This window comes from Canis lupus, chromosome 15, assembly GCF_048164855.1.
Source record: "Canis lupus baileyi chromosome 15, mCanLup2.hap1, whole genome shotgun sequence".
Taxonomy (NCBI): Eukaryota; Metazoa; Chordata; class Mammalia; order Carnivora; family Canidae; genus Canis; species Canis lupus.
Window position 1 is genome coordinate 40,395,613 of NC_132852.1, and position 26,247 is coordinate 40,421,859.

The window sequence follows — 26,247 nt, forward strand, 5'->3', positions numbered from 1 at the left end:
TATTAATGTGAATTGGATACTCCCCATGTAAACATTACTATTACTCTGTAGTTCAAAGACAACCCAAAACCGTTAAGAATAGAAAGGACTGTACAAGGCAGAATGGCATTTAATTTTCAAAGATAACAAATATTCTAAGAGAACAGGTCATCTTATTGAGGACCAAGAACAATGTTAGCAGGATTCTCCATCTATATAACTAAACTATGACTTCTTAAAGCAAATGCTTTCCCCCACTTTAATTTTGGATATTTGAAATGAACAGTAAACCACATTATATAAGGAGAGAAAACAATTGAACAACTAGATAGAGGCAACAGATACCTTTGGGTTTTGTTCTATTAATTTCAATAGGGATTCTCCAGTAGTTATTTTTCAATAGACTGGTCTTTCTCACAATCATTCTTATGAAAGATCCAGGAGAAAGGTAAGTTAAAGTTTAAAAGAAGCATTAATAAGCATAGAGCAACATGCAAGTTTTAACTTGTTCTTTCCTTCCTATGGATCTACATTTCTATTTACTTTCTACTTTGAAAATGTACTTCTGTTCTATTTATACATGCGCTGTATATTAGTAAGTCATGGGTGCATGAAAATGAGTATGTTCCTCCATTTGTGTATTTTTTACCACAATACCGAGCAAGCAAGCACCTTTATCAAGGCAAAAATCTCTTATTTTAAACAAATGTCTTACACTGGAACTAAAAATAGAATACATAAAAGTTTTAATATTTGTCCTGATTTTGAACATAAATCCACAGAGATTTAAAAAAAAAAAAAACAACTGCTATGTAATGTGATCAAAATGATGGATAGCATTTTAAAATAAGGCAATAACCAAAAAGAAATGTGTTCCTTTGTCACATAAGATGACCAAGACTTTTCAGGAATTTAATTTCCTTATAAAAAATAAGACATTTTCCTCCTCCACAAGTAAATCACCAAGTCTTTGTGGGCCTCAGTTCCATCTGGAAAATGAAGAGATTGTTCTAGAATGTTTCTAAGATTCTTTCACTAGCTGTGTATTTTTTGCCCAGGTGGTTATCTTTGTTAACTTAAAAATGAAGATAGTTTGCCTTTGAGAGTAACAGGACAATTTAGAAATAAATATGTAAAACCAAGCACGTGATAAAGAATAGTTTAGAAAGAGGAAGAGAAGAATTAGTCCGCACACAGCCTGTACAGTATTTAGTGCACCCTCCACATCAGGTAGAGACTCTGTGGGTGCATTTCTGGAGGAGTCATAGTGCACTTTAGTGATTCCTGGAATATGTGTCAAGGTGCACCCACAAGGTTTCCAGTGCCTTGGAGATTAATCCTCATGATTTAACCCTGGCATTGCCAGCTTTAGCACCACTGCCATTTTAGCCTAGCTAGTTCTTTGTTGTGGTGGTTGTACTTTGAATTGTAGGATGTTTAGCAATATTCCCAGCCTCTCTGCTAGATACCAGTATCATCCCCCTAGTTGTGACAACCAAACATGTCTCCACTTATTGCCAAATATCTGTGGGGTCAAAACCCACTCTACTGCTACCTGCTGCTGTTGAGAACCACTGAATTATCCAAGCCATCTTTCCTTTCTCCATACACCCACAGCCTGGCTGTGATTCCCCTAAATGCCAGAACCACTTGGATAATTTTAGTTTACAAAATACATGTATAACAGTGTGAGTACCCAGCTGGAAAAAAAAAAAAAAAACTTAATAGTATTAGGAAAAAACTAAACATTCAATTAAAAGATTGTTTGATGCTTTTAAAGACATACTGTTCATGATCACCCTGTCATTTGCAAGCTTTTCGTTAATTTATTCTTGTCTTCTATCGAAAACATATTAGCCTTCATTATTAAAATTGATTATTGTCAGTGCAGTGCAGTTCTTTCTGAACAACTCTGCTGTGTAGGAGTCATCTTCTTTGGTTGTTTTTGTAGCAGTGTTGCCAAAGCACATTTTTCTTCTTCTTTTGAGGGTGGGGAGACTAGTTTGAAAATTTAAGTTTCATTTCTCCTTCTGGTACAGCACTCTCAATTTAGGATTTCATGGTTGGCCCTCTGCAGGATCTATTCAGGACCTCCCTTTGTACACATCAAAGTAATCGTTTTCAGGCTTGAATATGCACAAGATGATCTGGGGACTTTGAAAGTGCACATGTCCCAGCATCCCCACCCCAGGTCAATCAAGTCCAGGTCACGGGCCCAGGAACATGTATGTTTTAATACACACCAGGTGTGCAGATCATACTTAAAGGGACTGCACTGTAATTCCTACAACCCCCACTCCCTTACACTACTTCTCTGGAGACTGTGAAACTGAACTGAACCCTGGCGCTAGTTCAACCATAGAGATTGACAAGAGGCCAGATGGGAGTTTCAGGCAAGACTTTATTGGGGCTTATGCCTGAGCACAGGGCAGTCAACACAAAGGAAAACCCCTCAAGCGGGCTCCCCTGAGGCAAGGTTAGGGGAGTTTTTAAAAGAAACTTGGGTAGGAATAGGGTACTGTGTAAGCATGGAGAGGCAGGGGTTTATTAGTACCTAAGCATTTAAAATTCATTTTTCTTCATATTTCACATGTCTGAATAGTATGTGAAATCTCCACCCCTAGGTGTGATTTTTAATATTATTATAAGGGAAGAAGTCCTTAAAAGTTCAGCACTGGGGTCCATCTTGGTGCAGACTGGTTTGGTCCGGTCTTTACCAGTCATCATAGTAAATATCTTCCTTTCAGTAAGCATCCTCACCCTGCATTCCTGCAAGATGTGCCACTCAGGAGGCACAGAGTTTTATCTTTCTTTTTTCTCCTTATGGAGAAGGCAAGGAACACTGTTCACAGTCAGGGTTAGGGGACGTGAGTCTAGTCCCTGCTCTGTCTCACCTGTACCTCATGGAGTTACCATTTCCTGATATGTAGTCCTCTTTTCTTTGAATTTCAGCCATTCTCCTATAAAGGTCTGAATCAATGATCAATGATTATTTGAATCAATAATCAGTGATTAGTTTGTTCACTAAATGTTAGCTGTTGAGGGCCAGGCTTTGTGATAAACACTGACTGGAAACAAAGGGAAACCCTCTGCTTCCCTCTCACCCCTCTTTTCATCCTGTGGTTTGACCATCAGGGCAATAGTGGCCAGGGGGCCAGATGAGTGTGGCAGGGCTCGTTCATAAACTGGCCCTATATACACAGAGGGCAAGGAGAGACTGAAGAAAGAAGTAAACTGCTTCAGATTGGTAAGTGGTAGTTTTAATAAGCAATGGAACTTACTTAAGAGGTTTGTCTCAGCTGGCCACAAGATGAGATCTTTATACCCACCTGCCAGAATCATAAAGTTGAGACAGAGACCTTAATTGAGACCATTCAGATGGTTTCAAAACTACATTACTATTTCAAGGCTATGTCCTTGGGGCAGCTTCTAGCTCAGGAAAGGCAAGTAGAATGTCCATCTCATGGAGGGGAGGAGGTCAGGAGCCTCCAATTGCCCAGATCCAGTTTGCCTGTCAGCCGGTGGTTACATCCTCTTGATGACCTCCACCGACAGGCAAGCATTAGGGCGGTAGGATTTCACAGGAGGAAGTCATTCTTGTAATTGTGTCTCTCACTGGCCAAAACCACACCCTTCCCACCCCACTCTATTTTATACTGTTGGTCACAAATCCTGTCACTTCTGCTTCTTAAATAACTTCCATATCCTACCCACATTCCTTAATTCAGACTTTTGTCATCTTTCACTTAAATCACTGGTCTCTTAGCTTTTTTGATTATTCACCTTATTAATACTAAATATATGAGCAGATATCCTCCAATATATGTATATATTTTTATAAAAATATACTGTATGTCCTATTATCAATACAACATGGAAAAATGCTGAACATCAATAGTCATTAGGGAAATACAAATGAAAACCAGGAGATGCCACCTTATACTCATTGAGGTGGCTATAATTTTTTTTTTAATTTTTCAAGGAAAATAATGTACTGATGAGGATGTGGAGAAATTACAGCTTCGATATATTGCTGGTGGGAATATAGAATGATGCAGCTACTTTGGAAAACAGTTTGGTGGTTCATGAAATGATTAAACATAAAGTTAACATGTGACCCAGCAATCCATGCTTTGGTAGCAGGAGAATGAAAACAGCTTTTTACACAATGTTTTTTGCACAAAGTTCATAGCAGCCAGGGGTGGAAATGGCCATCTGCTGATGAATAGACAAATAAAGTGTGATATATCCATACAATGGAATATCATTCAGTTGTAAAACACAATGAAGTACTGATACATCCTACAAAATAGCTTGAAAACATTCTGCTAAGTGAAAGAAGCTAGTCACAAAAAGAAGCATATTGTGTGATTCCATTCCAAAAGGATCTCTCTTAGGAAAATAAAATGTCATAAAATTAAACTGTAGTGATGGTTGTACGACCCTGTGACTATACTAAAAAATAGTGAATTATATACTTTAAATGGGTTAATGGTATGCTATGTGAATTATATTCCAAAGCTGATTTTTAAAATTCTCCTCAGTGGATCGTCTTGCCTGGGTTGCACACAACCTACTTTGAAAAACTCTAACAGACTATTTGTATAACCACTTGAGATCTCTCTTCCTCCAGTCTTGCTTTGCTCCAATCCATCCTTCACAGTTGTGGCTAAAATATGACTCATGTGCTATCACTTAAACTTAATTGGCTCACTTTTGCCAAAAAGATGCAGTCCACACTCCTTGGCATCGCCTTAAATGGTTGACTACACTTTTCCAAAATAAACAGATTTTTCATTTCTTAGACATTTGTATTTAACATATATTAAGTATTCAATAAACAATTAAATCATGTTGAAGTTATGCAGAAGCTCACTAATGTTTAAAGTCTTTAAATCTCTTAAACATAAAATGATAAAATCTTTCTGACAATAGTTCAAACTGACTTAAAACTAATATTCTTTATTCTAAATTCCATATAGCTTGGGTGGTTTGATGAGGCTGCAGTATTTAGCAATTCAACTTATACATTTCCCAGAAGATTCTTAGAAATGTCATTACCTTCTAAATCATCTACTTTAAAACAGCACAAAGGAACCAGTCTGAGCCCTACCCTCTTTAAGTCTTCTCCCCCTTTATTAAATTATTTATTCAGCTATTGTTTACTGAAGAACCTATATATCAGGTACTGTATTAGGTATGGGCATTATAAAAATAGCTAAGATGATTGTCTTGGCTCTCAGCTAATGAGAACTTAAGGAATGTGTTAATGTTATTCAGGTATTATATAAAACTATTCCATTACTATCTTTTCTGCCCAGTACTGCACACTACAGGATTTCTGCCTTTAAGCCTGTAATCAGTAAAGGAGATAAAATTCACACATAAGTCAAAGTATATTTTGTTATAAGCATGCAGTACAGACATTTAAGTGTTATAGTAATGCAGAAGTGGAAGAGATTGTGAGATCTGGAATAACACTGGTTTTGAGTGAATATCAAATTTTGGCAAGGATATAGAACAATGGGAATTTTTAGGCCTACTATGGAAATGTAAACTGGTAGAAACAGTTTATAAAACAAGTTAATGTCATCTTACAGATGTGCATATTCTAAAACCCCCCAATTCTGTATCTTGATTACATTGTAGGACAGTTTTTGCCCTTAGCCACTGGCAGCATGTTCAATGTAGCATCATTTATAATAGCCTCAAGAGACCTGAAAACAACCTAAACATACTGCAGTGGGATTATAGTATGTCCTACAGTGGAATGGTATACTTAAAAGAAATTAGAGTATATATGTGAATAAATCTTAAAAACATGTTGAGTGAAAAACAAATTGCAAAAGGAAACCTATAAAGTAGAACATATTCTCTGTTTTTATGGATCCTTATATTTGTACAGGAGAAGCATAGAAAAAGAATTAGATAGTGGTGCCTGGGTGGCTCAGTTGGTCAAGCAGGAGACTCTTGATTTCGGCTTAGATCTCAGAATTATGAGATCAAGCCCAGAGTCAGGCTCCATGCTCAGCAGGGAGTTTGCTTGAAATTCTCTCCCTCTGCCCCCACCCCTGCTTTTTCTCTCTAAAATAAATAAATAAATCCTAAAGATGAGTAAATTTTTATTTTTTTCTTTAGATACATGAGCATTTTTTATACATCATTCAATATGACTTTTTGTATATCGGAAACATTTTATTAAAGAAAAGAATACCAAATATTTAATTTATTGACATGGTCTGATTACCAAATTCTTTGTCAAACCTTCTATTAAATAATGTACATGTTTCAGTAAATACACAAAAGAAAATTATTTTGAAAGGAAGAAGATAGGGGCACCTGGGTAGCTCAGTTGGTTAAGCCTCTAACTCAGTTTTGGCTCAGGGCATGCCCCCCAGATCCTGGGATTGAGCCTTGCATCAAGCTCTGCGTTCAGTGGTAAGTCTGCTTCTCTGCTTTTCTCTCCTTCTCCCGCACCCCCTCCCCCCACTGGTGAGTGCACATGCACGCTCTCTCTCTCTCTCAAACAAATATTTTAAAAAAAAAAAAAAAGTAGGAGGGGCACCTGGGTGACTCAGTTAAGTGTCTGCCTTTGACTCAGGTCATGATCCTGGGGTCCTGGGATACAGCCCCGTGTTGGGCTCCCTGCTCTGTGGGGAGTCTGTTCCTCCCTCTCCCTCTGCTGCTCTGTGTGTACTCTCTCTGTTAAATAAATAAATAAAATCTTAAAAAAAAAAAGGAAAAATCTATTGATACATTCTTCTTAGTTCCAAAATACCACAGACTGGGTAGCTTAAATGACAGAAATGTTTTTCTCACAGCTCTGGAGACTGGAAGTCTCAGATCAAGGCAGCAGCAGCATCAGAGTCTGGTGAGGGCTCTCCCTTTGGATCACAAATGGGCCCTTCTGCATCCTTACATGGTCTTTCTTAGAGTCTGTGCACAGAGGGAGTGTGTATTCTCCGTCTCCTAAGTGGTCTCTAATTCTGTCCTATCAGGGGCCTACCTGCAAAACCTCATTTACCCTCAATTACTACTATAAAAGCCCTATGTATAGAGATAACTACACTAGGCTTCAACAGAAATTTTGAAGGGACTCAGATATTCAGTCCATAATATAGTCTGCAGCCTTATTTTTTTTAAAGATTTTATTTATTTATTCATGAGAGACACACACACAGAGAGAGAGAGAGAGAGGCAGAGACACAGACAGAGAGAGAAGCAGGCCCCATGCAGGGAGCCCGACACAGAACTCAATCCCAGGACTCCAAGATCACGCCCTGGGCCAAAGGAGGTGCTAAACCTCTCAGCCACCCAGGCTGCCCAGTCTACAGCCTTCTTGGAGAAAGAAACAAAAAGATAAATGAGAAGTTGTAAATAAAAGTTACTGAAGTATTGCTTTCATCTACTTACATCTATTATTAGTGTACAAGTGACAGGTTTGAATAAAATCTCAAAGTTTTTTTTTCTCCCTCTACTTTTCTGGTATCTTGTTGGGTTTTTATTTTAGTTAGTTGATAATAATTTGGGGGGAGGGTTATTTGTTTGTTTTAGAGAGAGAGAAAGCAGGAGAGGCAGAGGGAGACGAAGAGAGAGAATCTCAAAGACTCCATGCTGAGCACAGGGCTGACCTGTGGTTCAGTCTCATGACCCTGAGATCATGAACAGAGCCAAAATGAACAGTCAGATGCTTAACCGACTGAACCACTCAGGCACCCCTAGTTAATATTTAAAAATGAATTTTGTCATCTTTCATCTACTCTACTTGCTCCTGCCCTCTCTCTCATTTAGTTTTCCACTTATGTACTTAGCTTCTTAAAAACTGTTCATGTTCTCTTTATTTTGATGGCTTTAGACTTGGATTTTTTTCCTTGTTTGGCCTTTAAGATGTGCATTATAACAAATCCCTAACAAATACATTTGACTCATAATTTCTGAATATCTTTTTTTAATTTAGAATGATGCTATATAATCTTAATTTATGGTCATAATTATTCACTTCTTGGTAGTCTTTAGTTCTTCCCTCTCTATATAAAAAAAATTTTTTTGAGAGCAAGAGAGAGAGCATGATCTGGGGAGGAGTAGAAGGAGAACAAGGCTCCCCCTTAAACAGGGAGCCCAACTCAGGACTCAATCCCAAGACCCCAGGGTCATAGCCTGAGCCTAAAGCAAATGCTTAACCCATGCACCCTAGATAAAATTTTTATATCTTAAAATTATGAGCCAAGACCCTGTCCTGGTGGGCCTAAAGGGGTGACATTAATGACTTACCCTCTCCCCCCTGTTTTGGGGTGTCAAGATGACAGGGCTTAGTTACTGAGGGATAAAGGGTTGTCATAACCTGCTCAACCTCTAGATAGTGATGATATCGTGGCCTTGTGTGACATCATCAGAAACTGCCTGGTTTCACCCTGAGGACCACCAAAATGATGCCATTTGTGCAATATTACTGTACAGTCAAGTGGTAGAAGAACTTTTGAGATATAAGAAAATCCACCAAACACAAAGAGATGGAAAAACATTCTATGCTCATGGATTGGAAGAATTAATATTGTGAAAACGTCCATGTTAGCCAGGGCAATTTACACATTTAACACAATCCCTATCAAAATACCATGGAGTTTCTTCAGAGAGTTGGAACAAATCATCTTAAGATTTGTGTGGAATCAGAAAAGACCTTGAATAGTCAGGGGAATATTAAAAAAGAAAACCATAGCTGGGAGCATCACAATGCCAGATTTCAGGTTGTACTACAAAGCTGTGGTCATCAAGACAGTGTGGTACTGGCACAAAAACAGACACATAGATCAATGGAACAGAATAGAGAATCCAGAAATGGACCCTCAACTCTATGGTCAACTAATATTCGACAAAGTAGGAAAGACTATCCACTGGAAAAAGGACAGTCTCTTCAATAAATGGTGCTGGGAAAATTGGACAGCCACGTGCGGAAGAATGAAACTAGACCATTCTCTTAAACCATACACAAAGATACACTCAAAATGGATGAAAGATCTAAATGAGAAAAGAATCCATCAAAATCCTAGAGGAGAACACAGGCAACACCCTTTTTTTGAACTTGGCCACAGCAACTTCTTGCAAGATACATCTATGAAGGCAAGGGAAACAAAAGCAAAATTGAACTATTGGGACTTACTCAAGATAAAAAGCTTTTGCAAAGCCAAAGAAACAACCAACAAAACTAAAAGACAACCTACAGAATGGGAGAAGATATTGCAAACGACCTATCAGATAAAGGGCTAGTATCCAAGATCTATAAAGAACTTATGAAACTCAACATCCAAGAAACATACAATCCAATCATGAAATGGGCTAAAGACATGAACAGAAATTTCACCAAAGAAGACCTGGCCAACAAGCACATGAGAAAATGTTCTGCATCACTTGCCATCAGGGAAATACAAAACCAAACCACAATGAGATACCACCTCACACCAGTAAGAATGGTGAAAATTAACAAGACAGGAAACAACAAATGTTGGAGAGGATGTGGAGAAAGGGGAACCCTCTTGCACTGTTGGTGGGAATGTGAACTGGTACGCCCACTCTGGAATACTGTGTGGAGGTTCCTCAAAGAGTTAGAAATAGATCTGCCCTACGACCCAGCAATTCCACTGCTGGGGAGTGCAAAGATACAGATACAGTGAAATGGCGGGACACCTGCACCCCGATGTTTATAGCAGCAATGTCCACAATAGCCAAACTGTGAAAGGAGCCTCGATGTCCATCGAAAGATGAATGGGTAAAGGAGATGTGGTCTATGTATACAATGGAATATTATTCAGCCTTTAGAAACGACAAATACCCACCATTTGCTTCGATGTGGATGGACCTGGAGGGTATTATGCTGAGTGAAATAAGTCAATCGGAGAAGGACAAACATTATACGGTCTCATTCATTTGGGGAATATAAAACATAATGAAAGGGAGACCTCAACCATAGAGTTGAGGGCCCATTTCTGGATTCTCTATTCTGTTCCATTGATCTATGTGTCTGTTTTTGTGCCAGTACCACACTGTCTTGATGACCACAGCTTTGTAGTACAACCTGAAATCTGGCATTGTGATGCTCCCAGCTATGGTTTTCTTTTTTAATATTCCCCTGACTATTCGAGGTCTTTTCTGATTCCACACAAATCTTAAGATGATTTGTTCCAACTCTCTGAAGAAACTCCATGGTATTTTGATAGGGATTGCATTAAATGTGTAAATTGCCCTGGCTAACATGGACATTTTCACAATATTAATTCTTCCAATCCATGAGCATGGACTGTTTTTCCATCTCTTTGTGTCTTCCTCATTTTCTTTCAGAAGTGTTCTGTAGTTTTTAGGATTAGATCCTTTATCTCTTTGGTTAGGTTTATTCCTAGGTATCTTATGCTTTTGGGTGCAATTGTAAATGGGATTGACTCCTTAATTTCTCTTTCTTCAGTCTCAGTGTTAGTGTATAGAAATGCCACTGACTTCTGGGCATTGATTTTGTATCCTGCCACACTGCCAAATTGCTGTATGAGTTCTAGAAATCTTGGGGTGGAGTTTTGGGTTTTCTATGTACAGTATCATGTCATCTGCGAAGAGGGAGAGTTTGACTTCTTCTTTGCCAATTTGAATGCCTTTTATTTCTTTTGTTGTCTGTATGCTGAGACTAAGACTTCCAGTACCTTGTTGAATAGCAGTGGTGAGAGTGGACATCCCGTTCCTGTTCCTGATCTTAGGGGAAAGGCTCCCAGTGTTTTCCTATTGAGAATGATATTTGCCGTGGGCTTTTCATAGATGGCTTTAAGATACTGAGGAATGTTCCCTCTATCCCTACACTCTGAAGAGTTTTGGTCAGGAATGGAAGCTGTATTTTGTCAAATGCTTTCTCTGCATCTATTGAGAGAATACTGTGGTTCTTGTTTTTTCTCCTGTTGATATGATGTATCATGTTGATTGCTTTACAAGTGTTGAACCAGCCTTGTATCCCGGGGATAAATCCCACTTGGTCATGGTGAATAATCTTTTTAATGTATTGTTTTATCCTATTGGCTAGTATCTTGTTGAGAATTTTTTCATCTGTGTTCATCAGGGTTATTGGTCTGTAATTCCCCTTTTTGGGGCAGCCCAGTTGGCTCAGCGGTTTAGTGCCGCTTTCAGCCCAGGACCTGATCCTGGAAACCCAGGATCGAGTCTCATGTTGGGCTCCCTCCATGGAGTCTGCTTCTTCCTTTGCCTGTGTCTCTGTCTCTGTCTCTGTGTCTGTCTCTCTCTCTCTCTTTCTCTCTCTCTCTCTGTCTCTCCTGAATAGATAAAATCTTTGAAAAATAATAATAACTGTCCTTCTTGATGGGGTCTTTGTCTGGTTTTGGAATTAAGGTGATGCTGGCCTCATAGAACAAGTTTGGAAGTATTCCATTCCTTTCTATCTTTCAGAAAAGCTTTAGCAGAATAAGTATTATTTCTTCTTGAAGCTTTTGATAGAATTCTCATGGGAAGCCATCTGGTGCTGGACATTTGTGTCTTGGGAGGTTTTTGATGACTGCTTCAATTTCCTTGCTGGTTCCTGTTCAGGTTTTGTATTTCTTCCTGTTCCAGTTTTGGTAGTTTGTGGTTTTCTTGAAATGCATCCAATTCTTCTAGATTGCCTAATTTATTGGGGTATATCTGCTCATAATATGTTTTTTTTTTCATAATATGTTTTTAAAATCATTTGTATTTCCTGGTGTTGGTGGTGATCTCTCCTTTTTCATTTGTGATATTATTAATTTGAGTCTTTTTTCTTTGTATAATACTGGCTAATGGTTTATCTGTCTTTTTAAAAATATTTTATTTATTTATTTGACAGAAATACATAGCACAAGTGGGGACAGAGTCAGAGGGAGAAGCAGACTCCCCACTGAGTAGAGAGCCCAATGTGGGGCTCGATCCCAGGACCCTGGGAATAGGACCTGAGTGGTTTATCTATCTTATTAATTTTTTCAAAGAACCAACTCCTGATTTTGTTGAGCTGTTCTACAGTTCTTCTCATCTCTATTTCATTGAGTTCTGCTCGAATCTTTATTAACTCTTTTCTTCTGCTTGGTGTAGGTTTTATTTGCTGTTCTTTCTCCAGTTCCTTTAGCTGTGAGGGTAACTTCTATTTGAGTTTTTTTCCAGGTTAGTTTGTATCTGAGTTTTTTGAGGAATGCTTGTTTTGCGATGTATTTCCCTCCTGCTTTTGCTGTATCCCAAAGATTTTGAATGGTTGTATCTTCATCTTCCTTAGTTTCCATGAGTCTTTTTAATTCCTCTCTAATTTCCTGGTTGACCCATTCATCTTTTAGCAGGATGCTCTTTAACCTCCACGTATTTGAGTTTCTTCCAAATGTCTTCTTGTGATTGAGTTCAAGTTTCAAAGCATAATGGTCTAAAAATATGCAGGGATAATCCCAATCTTTTGGTATGATTGAGACCAGATTTGTGACCCAGTATGTGGTCTATTCTGGAGAAAGTTCCATGTGCACTTAGAAGAATGTGTATTCAGGTGTGTTTGCATTAAAGTTTTGGAAGTATCTGAAATCCATCCGGTCCAGTGTATCATTTAAAGCTCTTATTTCTTTGGAGATGTTGTGCTTAGAATATCTATCATTTATAGAAAGTGCCATTTTGAAGTCTCCCAGTATTACTGTACTATTATCCAAGTATGTCTTAACTTTGGTTATTAATTGATATACTTGGCAGCTCCCACATTTGGGGCATAAATATTCATGATTTTTAGGTCCTCTTGTTGGATAGATCCTTTAAGTATGATATAGTATCCCTCTTCATCTCTTACTACAGCCTTTGGGATAAACTTTAATTTATCTGATATGAGGATGACCTTCTCTTGAGGACCATTTGAATGGTAAATGGTTCTCCACCCTTTCATTTTTAGGCTTTAGGTGTCCTTAAGTCTAAAATGAGTCTCTTGTAGACAGCAAATAGATGGACCTTGCTTTTTTATTCAGTCTGAAGCCCTGCATCTTTTGATGTGATCATTAAGCCCGGTCATATTCAGAGTTGCTATTGAAAGATATGCATTTAGTGTCATCAGAATACCCATTCAGTCCCTGTTTTTGTGGATTATTTCTTTGGACTTCCTCTTTCTTTTACAGAGTTCCCCTTAATATTTCTTGCAGAGCTGGTTTTGTGGTCACACATGCTTTCAGTTTCTGCCTATCTTGGAAGCTCTATCTTGGAAGCTCATTTTGCTCAGTGCAGAGTGTCTGTATGAGTGGGCTGCATCAAGAATATCAACCGTGCGGCGGCCCCTGTGGCTCAGCGGTTTAGCGCTGCCTTCGGCCCAGGGCATGATCCTGGAGACCCAGGATTGAGTCCTATGTCACGCTCCCTGCATGGAGCCTGTTTCTCCCTCTGCCTGAATCTCTGCCTCTCTCTCTCTTTCTCTCTCTCTCTCTCTCTCATGAATAAATAAATAAATAAAATCTTTAAAAACAAACAAACAAAAAGAATATCAACCATGACCCAAGAAATTTCCCCAGATGATTCTTCCAAGGTCAGAGGCCAAAAACTGAAAACAAAGATCAGAGCAAAATAAAACAAAAGGACCTCTAAAGTGAAAAACAAATTTTAAAACAAAATAGTAAAAAATAAAAGGCCAGGAATCCCAAAGAAGAAGAAAAAGAACAGAAAAGAAAGAAAGAAAAGGCTGGACTGGGAGATGGTGGTGGTGAGGAAGTGTAGTGGAGGGAGAATGTAGTCTATCTGAGGGGTTCTAGAGGGTGATCCTCTTGTTTCTGAGTATATTAAGTTCTGTATGTTAGAAGATGCTCAGTCCCAAGTTTATATAAACCAGAAATACTTGTAGAGGGCTCCAACATTGACCCCCAAAACATAAATGTGATAAAAGAGGTGGGCAGAGAGTAGCCCAGTGGTGCAGTGGTTTGGCGCCACTTGCAGCCAGGAGTGTGTTCCTGGAGACCCGGGATTGAGTCCTGCATCAGGCCCCCTGCATGGAGCCTGCTTCTCCCTCTGCCTGTGTCTCTGCCTCTTTCTCTGTCTGTGTGTCTATGAATAAGTAAATAAATAAATCTTAAAAAAAAAAAAAGAGGGGGGCAGAATGGGAATGAGGAATCTCACAGAATGAACCAGCACAGTTGGTTCTGGGTGCATACTGGTATGGTTTAGAAGGTATTAACTTCTGCCATTGTAGAACAAAATGAGGCAGAGAAAATAAAAAACACAAAACAAAGAAAACATATCATGTATATCTCCAAAATTAAGTTGAATATGTTGAAGGGAATTTAGAAGTGGAAAATATACCTAGGACCTGTATTTGTAGAAATATCAAAGTCAAAAATGAAGAATCTTAAAAATGAAGAGGTGGTAAAATATTGTAGTTAAGGTGGGAAAAGAGGAAAAAATGGAAATTTATAGTCTGATATAAAAACTAGTTGTACTGGAAAAAGGAAGAAAAGAAAAAAAATAGGAGGGGTACCCTCTCGTTCTATATACTGTGAATCTCTCGACTTCCATTGGAGCTTTCCAGCACTACTCGGTCAAGAGCTTGCTCTTCCCCTGTTCTTCCAGTTGCTTTTCCAGGGGTGGGTCTGCTGTGCTGATTCTCAGGTGTGTGCACCTGGGGGAGATTCCCCACCCCCTGCCAGGTGCCGGGGCTCAGTGGGAGCCGTTACCCCATGAGGCCTCTGTTCCCTGGCAGCCTCACCCCTCCCAGGCGCAGGGTGACACCAGAGGAACAACAGCACTGGTGGCGGCCAGCTCTCCAGCTATGGAGTCAGCTCCCAGGGTAACCACTTGTAGCTCCCAGTCCACACTGGCCTGGATGCTTCCGGGGCAGGGGTGCTGATCTGCACAGCTCGGGGGCACCCAGCGGTCAGAGAGTCGTCGCTGTCCTGTGCCCTCCCTGCCTCCACCTGTCTCCAGGGGAGCGCAGGATTGTGGGCTGTGTCCCCCCACGCCCTGGGATCCACAGTCTGTCCTACTGGAATCGCACTCTTGGAGCCTCAGCTCCTGAAGGCAGCAAGGCACAGCCCCCTCGGTCCGGAGTCCCTGCCTGACCAACCGGCTTCTCCCTGAGGCCCCACCGGGCACACTCCAGCCCTTTACCGAGGTCTGCCCACAGTCTGTGGCCACTCTTCCCTGGCGCACTTCCTCAGTGACTCTGGGAGATTGGAGGCTCCACTGCCCCTCCTGCGGTTCTGCCCAGTTTCCCTGATGAGCACCTTTCCGTATAGGAAGAATCTGGTGCAGATTTTTTTTTTAAGATTTTATTTATTTATTCTTGAAAGATAGAGAGGCAGAGACACAGGCAGAGGGAGAAGCAGGCTGCATGCAGGAAGCCTGATGTGGGACTGGATCTGGGGACTCCAGCAGGCGCCAAACCACTGAGCCACCCAGGGATCCCCCCCGGTGCAGATTTTTAACATTCCTGCTTCTCTGGGGCTGGGCTTTCCTGTCCTGGAGGCTTTCACCACCAGCCTTAGTCCAACTCTTCACCTAGATAATAATTTTGATTTATAAAATGCCATATGGAAAAAATTCAGCTGGAAATTGTGGTGATGATATGTTGTGCATGTTAATTTTTTACCTTTAATTCTGCTTGTGTTCATCCACAGTGACATGAATTTTGGGAACAGAAGGGAAAAACTCATCTTTTTTTTTTAATGTCATGCCTTTTATAAGAAGTACAAATTGGTATGTTCTAAAATAAGAAGTTAATAAAAGAGGGAAATCCCTTTTGTCTGCTATTTTAAAAATTATGATATTATTATACAATATATATTTATCACCTACTTTAATCAGTTCCTTTCATTCACTTTCATCCATTATGTCTTACTGTGCATGTAAAATTTATATTCAACAAGAATTTGGGTAATATATTTGTGAAAGTGGAATATTAAAAAAGTGGTTATGCAATTACAGGAATGCAAGAAAATGCCAATCTTTTTCATTTTTAAAATGTTGTCAGAGGGTTTGATCAGCATCTTTCATTATTGTAAGGTGATAAAAATGGTGCTGGTAGGATGGGAGTTCTCTGACATAGGATCAATCATGCTGCGTTGGTGCTTGGTGCCTATCTATAGTAACACTGTCTAGGCAAGAATTGCTCTATAGGTACATTTAATTGAATCATTACTTTGGGTCAATATGATTTTGAAAGAAGTCAGAACCTATACTACTTTGGAGGGAAAAAGCATAAGCTGCTGCATTTTTTAGAATATCATCTGATAGTCTACAGAGAATGATTTATTGGTGGCATTGCTTTTCTCAAAATGGAAAAAAAAAAAAACTAAGCAGAGATGCTCTTCATTCATTGTGACAGACGGAGGAATCAGCAGCATTGCTGAGTGAACAGGGAATGAAAAAGTCATGCAGGACTCTAAGGATAGGTGCTTCACTGGGGCCTTGCCTTTTGAAGTATTCCTTAGGAAGCCTGGTCTCACTCCATGACAGCTACCCTTGATAAGGGGCTCTGAAAGTGTGGATTTCAGCAAGGGGCCTGGTTGTCATTCTGCAGAGGTACATATGAATACTAGTCTGAGAAAGTTGATAAGATGGGGCAGCAGCGGCACACTGGACTGTTTTGATTAATTAAAATCATTCATCATCAGAGATTTTGAAAAGTACTCTATGATTTTTTTGATTGACTTATTTTCCGGATGCTAAATAGCTTAATAATTTCCTGCAGGAGGAACAGCTGAAATCTCATGAAAGCAAGCTGAAGCAGATTACCACTGAGCTGGCTGAGCACCGCTCCTATCCCCCAGACAAGAAAGTTAAAGCCAAGGAGATAGATGAATACAGACTGAAGGATCACTATCTGGAGTTCGAGGTATGTTGAACCGAAATGTAGTAAGTGCCTATGCCTAAGTTATTTTATGATTTTTCCACCAGGCAGGTTTTCTTCAGCCACCGTAACTGTAGGACATGTATCTTGGCCGTGGCTCTAACTTGGAGCTCCAGGCATGGTCTAGTTCATGCTGCCACTCGTGTCCAAGATTCTATTGAAGCATCAAACAAACATTAAAAAATAATAATAACTGCCAGTTTATGTGCTTAAAAGCAAATAGCCTGCTCATTTGGGATAAGGTGTGCCTGCTGTGAGAAAAAAACAACATTAGATGGACAATGCCAGAATGGGCAGCTGGTTTCTATGTGTCTGTGTCTTTTCTAACAGAGTTTTAGTCTAAATAAATAAATAAAAATACAGTGGAGGAAATGAGCTACAGGGTGATATGAAACATCAGCTTCTTCCTACATGCCTGCTTTTAGGCAACACTGATGCATTGTTCCTCTCCTCACCTGTATCCTTCAGAAGGAGATTAATAGATCAATTGTGTCATATCCATGAAGTATATAGCAAGTATAGTTATTAAAAAGAATGAGGAAGGGGCAGCCCGGGTGGCTCAGCGGTTTAGCGCCGCCTTCGGCCCAGGGCCTGATCCTGGAGACCTGGGATCGAGTCCCACGTCAGACTCCTTGCGTGGAGCCTGCTTCTCCCTCTGCCTGTGTCTCTGCCTCTCTCTCTCTCTCTCTCTCTCTCTCTCTGTGTGTGTGTGTGTGTGTGTGTGTGTGTGTGTGTGATGAATAAATAAATAAAATCTTAAAAGCAAAGAATGAGGAGGATCTGTAATCTCTGGGTAGGTGAAAAATTTTACAGCAAGGTGAAAGCAGTATATATAGTCAATGTTAGCTTTGGCTACATTTTCTCTCCAGTTAGACAGTATCAGGGTTAGGAAGGATCTTCTGACTCCCTCCCCCCCTTCAGCTGCCACTTTCAGACATTTAAAGTGTCTTTTGTTTTGCTTTACATGGATAGCATATAGTCCAAAATGAATAAATCAGTTATTTTAAAATTTCTCACATGATTGTGTTTTCTGTTAGGTGTGCTAAATCCATCTTTAGCTACTGTTTTTCTTCTAGTTACAGTCTGTTTTACTTCCCATCATTCATCTCCTTTATTCCCATCTTACCATCCTGTTTCCTCACATAGGAAGGAAGAAAGCCTTATCTTGAAACTCAGAATCATCTGAGCACCCTCCTCCTGGCACCTGCAGGCCCCCACGTCTAGCCAGGAGTCAAATCTCAGTGTTCTGTCTCTATAGTGTCTTGCTTCTGTCCCTTCCTTATCACAGGCATTGCTTTTATACTTCCTTTGCTCATGCCCTGGGATTTTCATCTCTCACCTGAATGTGGTGGTTACCTCCTGCTCTTTAGTTCTCTTCTGACAGTTTTCTAAGGCTTAACCCAGACAATGGCGTTCCTCTCTTCAGCAGTTGCCATGACTTCCCCTACAATTCTCCCCACAACTTATGAATAAAGTCTCGATCCTTAATTTAAGAGGATTTGGATTCTTTCTATGTTTCCACCACACTAGTTTTTCCACAACAGCCTTTGTGTATGTTAGTCACATTTCTGCCCACTCTCTCCAAGCACACCTTTGTTCCTCTACTTTCTTCTGCTCCAAATGCTCTTCCCTGCACCTTCATTTCTAAGAGTCCTGTTCATCTTTCAAGATGCAGCTCAAATTCCTCCTCATGTAGTTTTGGAATGTTGTTGGCTTCTGGAGTGTATGGATAAGAAAGAATTCTCAAGATGTCATTGGTGCAAAAAAATAAGTTGATTTATTATTGAAGCACCCGGACTGGACTCCTGGGCAGAAGGAGCTGCACTGGGAATATGAGCAGTGATTGGTTATGTATTTTTTAAGTTTGTCTTTACAAAGGAAGTTTCCAAAAGGATTTTTGTATGTTAAAGAAGCTTTATAGGATCCTGGAGGCCTAACTGTTGTCACACTAAGGTTGTTTTTTCCTCTAGCAAAGCATTAAAATTAAGACAGTTGGGAGTTCCTGGAGGAATGTCATTCTCTGCCTGTCTCAAGTATTTGTCAATGGGCTGCAAGTTGTAAGGAACTTTAATTTTATCTACATTTCTTTTGCCTTTGTTCTCCACATCAACCTTGCCAGCAAAAGACCTGAAAAATATTTTTTAAAAAATAAACAAAACAACTACAGCTCATCTTTCTTTCCCCAGGCTTGTTCATTCTTGAGAAATGGGAATATCTCAAAAAGCAATCATAATTCTTCACACTCCTAGAGTAGCTTTCACCTATAGGCCCTTTTATTTTCACACATGCTAATTAAATTTCCCAACACCTCAGTCCCCTGTTTCTGGTCCCTAACAACTTACTTTCAGTCCTTGCCTTTGCAGATTATAAGTCTGCTCCCAGGAGACGGGGGGTGGCTGCACGACCATGGGAGGGTTGTCACTGCTAAAAGCACTCCTTATTTTCAAACGTGCTCCGGTGCCCCCTTTTCAAAAATGCAACCTAACAAGAGCAGCATTTTCATTTCCTGATGAAACTTAGACCAAGCTTTGTGGGGATAAATGTTGCTTTCATCATACCATCACCTCAGGGAACCTGAAGATTGTACCCACAGCCTCTGGCTCATTAAAATCATATTCTGATGCTGATGTGTTAGGCATGTTAGATTGTCTCTCAAACTGCATTAATTTGTGTCCACCAGGAATGTAGAAGAGTAGATGCTATCCAAACAGGCTTTTGTAAAAGTAATCCTTTTTAAAAATGAATTATTATTTTTCATGAACTTAAAATTGAAATAGTATATCTTGTGGGGTCCACTTTGCTATTCTTTCAGCCACCAGTATTTGCCTTGTGTGTGTGCTTATGGAGATCTTTTATATAGCAGTAAGTACCCTGCTTTATGAACAGCATTCCCTGAGCAGAAACTTCATTCCCCAGATGGATCTAATCTCATTCCCTGAATAGGGGACGTGAGAGTGGTTGATCATCTTGTATATTTTATCACATTCTGGAACATGCACTGAGTGCTCAATACATATTCATTGAATAAATGAGTGGAATTTTATTATTATATATAAAAAATAACATCAAAGAAAGTAGTTCTCTGAGATAGCTTAGTGTAGGTCCCCTGAGAACAAATCTGATAGGCAGATGAGAACAGAAAGCACTAGCATTCTCCATAGTTCAGTGTGAACCTCAAATGGGCAGTGACAAGAAGGGGAGTTTTAATCCCATCTGCATGCAGTCACCAAGAAGAATCAGAGACAGAAATGAGCTCTTTCACCTATTCCTATAGAAAGGGCCTCCCTGTGGTTTCAGACCACAGACAGTTCTTATAATTTTTTACATCTTGGTAAAGACAAATGTTTTTTGTTGTTGTTGTTTTTTAAGATTTTATTTATTTATTCATGAGAGAGACAGAGAGAGGCAGAGACACAGGCAGATGGAGAAGCAGGCTTCATGCAGGGAGCCCGATGCGGGACTCAATCCCGGGACTCCAGAACCATGCTCTGAGCCAAAGGCAGATGCTTAACCACTGAGCCATACAGGCATCCCAAGACAAGTGTTTTTATTTTGTTAAAATATTAAACTTTTAGTAATTACACTGGGAGTTGTTCCTAAATGTATGCATTTCAGTTGTTTATATCCCAAGGTGTTCTCAGTACCAACAGTTCTTCATGGTGGGCCAAATTCACAGCTCTTCCTGTGCCTCAGAAATATTCTCTTATCAACAATAGCCATTGTTGTTGATAAGAGAATTATGGAAAGACTTCAAATATCCATTGACTAATAGATGGATGAAGAAGATATATACAGAAGATATATACACACTGTTACTCAGCCATCAAAAATAATGAAATCTTGCCATTTGCAACAATGTGGATGGATCTAGAGAGTATTATGCCAAGTGAAATTAGAGAAAGACAAATACCATGTTTCGCTCACATGTAATTTAAGAAACAAAACATGAACATAGGGAGAAAAAAAAGAGAGGCAAACTAGAAAATAGACTTTTAACTATAGAGAACAAACTGAGGTTTGCTGAAGGGGAGATGGGAGGGAGATGAGCTAAATGGGTGATGGGTATTAAGGAGGTGCCCTTATTGTGATGAGCACCAGGTGTCATATGTAAGTTATGAATCACCAAGTTCTACTCATGAAACCAATATTTCACTATATGTTAACTAACTAGAATTTAAATTAAAACTTCAATAAAGAAAAGAAGAAAGCACTACCTTTTACTGCCTCTTAATTTTTCAAGAAGTATTTGTCTTAGATCTGACAATAAATATATAAAATGCCCCCAAAAGAAGAAAGAAATAGTCTCCAAACTCTGACAGTATGTTACTAGAAATTGTACTAAATAAATAGGTTCAGAGTTTGTTTCATTTTTGTTTTAAGGTCTATACAAAATCTACAGAAAAGAAAGAAAAGAAAGCAAGGAAACGTCCATTTATCTTACTAGCCTTAGCGTGTAATAAATAGATTCTCTTTTACTTAAAGCAGCAACTTTCCTTTAGAATGGGCTATCATTGACTAAATCCGTGCCTATCTCTCTGTTAACTGTTAGTTAGCAGGGAAGGGCAGTTGTTTTGTTTTTGATTAGATTGGTACCCCCAAGCTGTGGCTATTAATTCTTTGGAAGAGTTCACCTGGAACCTAAACTCACTTTTGAAAGAGCTATTATACATCAAAAAAAAAAAAATGAAAGAGCTATTAGACATCACAAGTCTCTGTTCAGAAACTCACCAATTTCAAAAAATAAATATCAGTAATAGCCTCACTTCTTTAAAAGTAATTTCTACTTTATTCAGTTCCTATTTCACTTAAAATTGTCTAAATGCTTCTGGTGCATTTGGAAATTTTTCAAGATATGAGAGAGATGGATACTTTGAATCAAATATAAAAATTTACAAAACTTGAGCCAGTCAAAGCACAGTAGGCTGAGCTGTGCCAGGAAACCTCTGAGACCTTTAAGAAACAGCCCTGTTAAGGAGATTCCTTTGATAGCATGGTAGCCCCATAAATTTGTCTTAGTTTCTTCAGCCTTAAAGACAATAGCAATTAGAAAGTGAAGTTACTATTTACAACAAGATCTTTTTCATGTAAGAATTAGGTTTTCAGAGGAGTTAAGATGGCAGAGGAGTAGGAGACCCTACTTTCATCTGATCCCTAGAATTCGGCTAGATAGTTATCAAGTCATTCTGAACACCTGTGAAATCAACCAGAGATCTGAAAAAAAAAAAAAAAAAAAGAATTGCTGCAATTCTACAAATAGAAAAGTGACCACTTTTTGCAAGGTAGGAGGTGTGGAGATATGAATCCAAGGCAATACATTTATTAGAAGATAAACCACAGGGGGAGGGAGTCTCTGTAAACATGTTACCAGAAAGTATTATAAGCAGCATAGAACAAAATCAGAACTTTTAGAAGTCTGCCTGAAAGGTCCTCAGGAGGTGAAGAGGGGTGGAATCCCAGATGGGACAGCATGGTCTCAGGATCCCCAGGGTCTCAAAAAGAATGCAGGTGCCTGAGTGTGGCAGAGTTCCCAAGCATCGACAGGGAATCCAGCTGAAAACATCGAGTCCAGGTGCTGACTTTTTACTCAGTGTTACAGTAAACCATGAATGACTGCATGGTCAGGTGACCACTCTCCAAGCAAATGCCCAGCAAGAAGCAGAACTATGGTGAGAGCCCCCTCCATCCCCTGAGAGGAGTGACATGGGGGCACGCCAAAGGAGTCCATAAAGTTTGGAGGCTGGAAATGGAATCCTATATCCCAGATAAAAACGCTTGGTCACAGGCTGGGTGAACAAAGAGGTTGGAAACCAGGGAGACAAGAGTGATTGACTACTTTTCTGTGAGTTATACTGAAAGGTAGAGGGCACAAATGTTCAGCTCCAGAGCTAGAGTTGGGACACCGCCATTTTCATCCCCCACATCAGTGCAGAAAGCCTTCAGGCAGCAAATCAGGCACAAAGAGCAATCCAGAGCCTCTCACACTGAGCACAACCCCTTGACATGAGCACAACCCCTTGACAAGGGCAAATGCAATTCCACATGGGGAAAGACACCCGAGAATCAGCACAACAGGCGCTTCCCCTAGAAAACCAGTAGGAACATCCTGCTAATACCAGTTTACCCATTATAGAGAACTGCAAAACTTAAGCTCTTGAGGAAGGCAATATTTAGCATTCCTGGTTTTTTCTTCTTATTCTTTAGTCTTTTGTTTTTATAATTTCTTCCTTTTCAGCTATTTCCTTATTATATCAAATCTTTTTTTAGATCTTTTTTAATTTTCATTTTTACATTTATGTTTTTTTTCCCATTTTTGGCTTCCTTTCATTCAATTTTATTTTCGTATGTGTTTTTTTTCTTTCCTATTTTGGGATCTAGTTTGTGCTAGCAACAGACCAAAATATACCCAAGATCTAGTTTATCATCCTGCTCAACTTCTTCTTTGATTTTATTCTGTGTGTGTGTGTGTGTGTGTGTGTGTGTGTGTGTGTGTGTTTCTGTTCCTTACTGATTTGTTTACTGTATATGTTTCTGGTGGTGGTGTTGCTATTTTTGTATTTTCTCTGTTTCATCTGTTCTTTTCTGGACATAATGACAAGACAGAAGACCTGGCCCAAAAGAAAGAACAAGAGCCACTACTCATTGCTAGGGATTTTATCAAGACAAATATAAGTAAAATGTCAGAATGAGAATTCAAAACAATGATTATAAAGATACCAGCTGGGCTTGAGAAAACCATAGAAGACACTAGAGAATTCCTCACTGTAGAAACAAAAGAACTAAAATCTAATCAGGTTAAAATCAAGACTTCTCTGAGATGCAATAAAAAATGGAGGCTCTAACTGCTGGGATAAATAAGACAGAATAGAGAGTCAGTAGTATAGCAAACAAAATGATGGAGAATAAGGTAGCTGTGAAAAAGCTAACTATTGGATCATGAAGTGATTTGAGGATTTGAGAGATCAGCAATACCATAAAATGAAACAGTATTAGAATAATTGAGGTCCCAGAAAAAAAAAGTAAAGAGAGAGAGGAGCAGAAGGTTTATTTGAACAAATTATGGCTGAGAACATCTCTGATCTGGGGAGGGAAACAGACATTAAAGTTGAGAAAGCACAGAAAACTCCCTGAGAGACAAAAAAAAATAGGTCAACACCTCAATATATTATAGTGAAGCTTGCAAATTTCAGAGAGAAAGCCCTGAAAGCAGCTGCAGACAAGAGGTCCCTAACCTACAAAGGTAGAAACATAAGGCTGGCAGCAGACCTGTCCAGATAGACCTGGCCGGCCAGAAAGGACTGCATGATATATTCAAGGTGCTAAATGAGAAAAATATGCATCCAAGAATACTTCATCCAGCAAGGCCATCATTCAGAATAGGAGGAGTGATAAAGAGCTTCTAGGACAGAAAGAAAATAAAAGAATTGTTGATCACTAAACTAGCCCTCCAAGAAATATTAATAAACTGACTTATCTGAGTGAAAAGAAAGCCCAAAAGTAACAAAGATCAGAAAGGAACAGAGACAATTTACAGAAACAGCAACTTTAACCATAATAAAATGGCACTAAATCCTTATCTTTCAATAATCACTCTGAATGTAAATGGACTAAATACTCCTAACTAAAGTCAAGGGTATCAGATTGGATGAAAAAGCAAGACCCATCGATATACTGTCTATAAGAGACACATTTTAGACACAAAGATACTTCTAGATTGAAAGTGAGGGAATGGGGAACTATTTATTATGCTAATGGACATCAAAAGAAAGCTGGGGTAGCCATCGCTATTTCAGACAAATTAGAGTTTAAGCCAAAGACTGTAATAAGAGATGAAGAAGGACACTAATCATAATAAAAGGGTCTATCTAACAAGAAGATATAACAATTGTAAATACTAACTTGGGAGCGGCCAATTATATCAACCAATTAAACCAAATTAAATAAATACATTTATAAATAATACAATAATGGTAGAGGACTTTACCACCCCACTCCCAGCAAGGAACAGATCATCTAAGCCAAAGATCAACAAGGAAACAAAAGCTTTGAATGACACACAGGAGAAATGGACTCCATATTCAGAGCATTTCATTCTAAAACAGCAGAATACACATTCTTCTCAAGTGCACATGCAACATTCACCAGAGTAGATCACATACTGTAGATCACATACTACAGAGTAGGGTCACAAATAAGGTCTCAGTCAATATCAAAAGATTGAGTTTATTTCCTGCATATTTTCAGACCACAGCACTTCCAAACTTGAGCTCAATCACAAGAGAAAATTTGGAAAGGACACAAATACATGGAGGTTAAAAAGCATCCAACTAAAGAATGAATAGGTTAACCAGGAAATTAAAGAAGAATTTTTAAAGTCATGGAAACCAATGAAAATGGAAAGACAACACTTCAAAACCTTTGGGATGCAGCAAAGGTGGTCCTAAAAGGGAAGTATATAGCAGGACAGGCTTTTTACAAGAAAAACAAGAAAAGTCTCAATACATAAGCTAGCCTTAGACCTAAAGAAGCTGGAGAAAGAACAGCAAATAAAGCCTAAATTCAGCAGAAGAGAAATGATAAGCATTAGGGCAGAAATCAATGAAATAGAAACCAAAAGAATAGTAGAACACATCATTGAAACTAGCAGCTGGTTTTCTGAGACAAGATCAGTAAACCCCTAGCCAGACTTATAAAAAAGAGAGAGAGAGAGAGAGAGAGAGAGAGAGAGAGAGAGAAATGATCCAAATAAATAAAATCATAAATGTAAGAGGAAAGATCACAATAACACCAAAGAAAAACAATTATAAGAACATATTATGAACAACTATATGCCAACAAATTAGGCAACCTGGAACAAATAGATGCATTCCTAGAAACAGAGAACTACCAAAACTGAAACAAGAAGAAATAGAAAACCCAAACAGGCCTATAACCAGCAAGGAAATTGAAGCAGCCATCAAAAATCTCCCAACAAATAAGACTCTGGGACCAGATAGCTTCCCAGTGGAATTCTACCAAATATTTAAAGAACAATTAAGTCCTACTCTTATGAAGCTGTTTAAAAAAATAGAAATGGAAGGAAAACTTCCAAACTTGTTCTATGAGGCCAGCATTACAATAGTCCCAAAACCAGACAAAGACTCCACCAAAACCAGGGATACAGACCAGTATCCCTGATGAACATGGATGCAAAAATTCTCACCAAGATACCAATACAAACCCAACAGTGCATTAAAAGGATTATTCACCATGACTAAGTGGGATTTATTCCTGGGCTACAAGAGTAGTTCAACATCTGCAAGTCAATGAAAGACCACATTTATTTAAAAAAAAAAGAAAGAAAAGAAAAGAACCTCTCAATTGATGCAGAAAAGCTTTTGACAAAATACAGCATCTTTTTTTGATTAAAACTCTCCACAGTGTAG

At 39.1% G+C, this 26,247-nt stretch overlaps 1 protein-coding gene across 13 annotated transcripts in view; it reads left to right on the top strand.

Annotated features, from left to right (window-relative positions):
* PSD3 (pleckstrin and Sec7 domain containing 3) overlaps positions 1–26,247 on the top strand; it is a 592,272-nt gene that overhangs the window by 537,889 nt on the left and 28,136 nt on the right. For all 13 annotated transcript variants that reach the window (XR_012007747.1, XM_072776756.1, XM_072776754.1 and 10 more), the window contains one exon: positions 16,667–16,810. Coding sequence is in view for 12 of the 13 variants with exons in the window: in XM_072776756.1 (XP_072632857.1) it covers positions 16,667–16,810 (144 nt within the window). In the remaining variant the exon portion in view is untranslated. The remainder of the gene's footprint in view (positions 1–16,666; positions 16,811–26,247) is intronic.